Here is a 2,602-nt window from a genome sequence, read left to right as displayed (position 1 = left end):
AGGACCTCCACGTGGTCGGATGGATGACGAACCCCAACGAGCGTGCCGTAACTATCGCTATCATGGGGGTATGCCATAAATTCCGAAACCTCCTTCTCAAGACTCGACCTCTTACCGGCTATGCCGCCACCGGTCAAAAGTTCACCTTCGACGTTGAACGTGACACTCTTTTGGTCCATGGTATGAACATTCCGGACTTCCTCAAGACCCCCCAGCTTCCCAACCTTCATGGCGTCCGTCGGCTCGTGTCCCATCTCCCTTATACAATTGGGTGGGGTTCATACGATTACCTGCAGAGAACAATGCGAGGTATGCGGCACCCGTGGGCTATTGATGCAATGGCCCATGATCCACTTGATACCGCTTATGAGGAGAGCCTACCATTCGAAACAAGCTTTACCGTCGCCCAAGAGCTAGGATCTCTTTGGTAGATTGGTCTTGTCATTGAGACTGCTCCAGGGTGGTATATCGACTCTTTTCAGCAGTTTGGCCCCCAGCCGCAACATCGACGAACTGCTGGGAGTCTCGGGCAGCCTATTCACCATACAGGACTCCGTTGGACCAATCATAGTTTTGAACACTACCAAGATCGTTACGAGATCCCGATGATTGGCCTACACGGATACAGCAAGACTCGTCGTGACCGACGCAACCCGCGTCAGCAAGAGTATTCTCAGGGCGGTCAATGGGCTGGCTTTCGTGTCTACCTCGCGATGCAGGAAGTTGAATTCCGACCACTCACTTGGGATGAAGTCGAACATCTTGTTCACCAACCGAAGCAGCCAGAGAACGTACGAAAGTTCCGGCAAGCCCCGGACCCCGAGTTTGTGTCTCGAATCTAGATTATTCGGGACCAGACCAAGGAGCTTCCTGGCGGAGCGTACGGATGGATCAAGGTCAAAGAGTATAATGCTGCGACTGATGAGCTTTGGGTCAAACAGGTAGCAACCACTTGGAAGATGGTTCACGCGAGCCTTCATCAACCTGGGGATGATATCGAAGACTATATTATCGGTCCCCATTGACCGACCGAGATCTTTGACTGTAGCTATGAGTCTTACGACGTGTCGAGGCCCATGGCGAGATGAAACGACAAGCAGGCGCATTGTGCTACAGGCTTGGGAGATGAGAAATGTATGAGTTGATGAAAAAGAGCAACGGACATTTACACGACACGACCGACGGGGACCTTTTGTCCTCCAACTCTAGCAATTTATCACTTATGTGAACTCACATTACTCTTTGAGACGACTCACAAGATATGGCAGCCATTATGGTTATGAGAAGATTGGTCCAAAGTGTTGCTTGTATGGATTTTGGGAGAGTGGAGAAACTTTGGACAGGAAGGAAAATTGAGCAAATAAAAGACAGGTATTTAGATCAGTCTATAGTATTGACAGTAATGCCTAACCTTGTGTCTTCTCCTGTGAAGATGTTGCTATTGATATAAGCCAGATCCTCGCTCGTAAGCAAGAACATGGTCGATAGGTCAAAGCATTTAAGCCAAGCTCGAGATGCATCTTGCTGCTTTTACTGCTGCTGCTTCTGTTGTTGTTGTTGTTGCCGTTGTAGACGTGTGTGAGACATCCTGACCGGCAGCCTTGTGGATCTCGCGCCGCAACTCTAATATGCTATCAATTCCGGGATCTCTCGCCTTCACCAGTCCATCAAGAAGCCCTCATATGTGTCCAGATTCTGAGCGACATGATGTTTTCTTTCACAGCTCGTATTCCCCTGCGTCATGGCCTCTGCATGATGTTCCTGGCTAGACATGGGCTGAGACCAGATAACACGACACGATCTTTCAGAATCATTCTGTAACATAGACAAGATTCGAGAATATCCTTGGGTTTTAGTTCAGGCCCACGTGCACTAACGGAAACAAGCCTCAAAGGGAGCCAGAGTTACCGCAGCGAGATAACTTGAAATATAATCTAGTTAAATACAAAACCTACTTGAGTTTTGGTTCATGGCGCTCATAAGACTGTCCCCAACGAGTTTCAAGCTGAGATTTCAGAAAGCTCGGGTATTTCGAGCTGATGTTTGCATGTTCTATTGATCCTCTTCGTGCGTTGTAAATTCTCCCCAGGGGATTCGGTCCCTTGCACGTACTGCTGCAGTATGAGGGAAGCATCGCCGGGATGATGATCTTTGACGACAGGAATGTTTGATGATGATCTCACTGATGATGATGGAAGACGGATGAGAAATAGGATATTGGGTACTGGACGTGTGATCCGCAGCCTCTGTGCGGTTCAGGGCGCTCCCAGTTGTCAACTCAGCCCGCTATCGAACCGCGTCGCCAAGCGACGTCTGTGTCTGCATCGTGCAAAAGGCCATTCAAGTGTTCGGTTTGACCCGCGTTGGTGGTTAATAGTGGGCCAAATAGCTCCTTCAAAGTCCAATCCTTGCTCTGTTTGGGACCCGTGTCGTGCCCTGTCTAGGATCTAAATGAGGTTATAATCATGATAGTAAAGAGGTTTGGTTGAAATATACTCGTACCCTGGCGGTGGGTTCTAAGACGATGCGAGGGCTGGAAAAAGCCCTTTTGACCTTCAAACTTGATCGGTGATATGTGACTTTGAGTTGATAGACCTGACAG

The 2,602-nt window shown here is 48.9% G+C and overlaps 1 protein-coding gene across 1 annotated transcript; it reads left to right on the top strand.

Moving 5' to 3' along the window:
* Positions 1 to 62: 62 nt before the first annotated feature.
* On the top strand, positions 63 to 1,025 carry FTJAE_14187 (K P-type ATPase (mediates high-affinity potassium or sodium uptake); the record flags this gene model as incomplete). The annotated part of the gene is made up of 3 exons (XM_037347395.1): positions 63 to 427; positions 572 to 791; positions 843 to 1,025. The coding sequence occupies 3 exons, from the start codon at positions 63 to 65 to the stop codon at positions 1,023 to 1,025; spliced, it is 768 nt and encodes a 255-aa protein (XP_037198804.1).
* Positions 1,026 to 2,602: the final 1,577 nt, after the last annotated feature.

Source organism: Fusarium tjaetaba (assembly GCF_013396195.1).
Source record: "Fusarium tjaetaba strain NRRL 66243 chromosome Unknown NRRL66243_c0000601, whole genome shotgun sequence".
Lineage (NCBI taxonomy): Eukaryota > Fungi > Ascomycota > Sordariomycetes > Hypocreales > Nectriaceae > Fusarium > Fusarium tjaetaba.
Note: the sequence above shows the minus strand (reverse complement) of the source record. Positions and strands in the feature narration are given on the sequence as shown.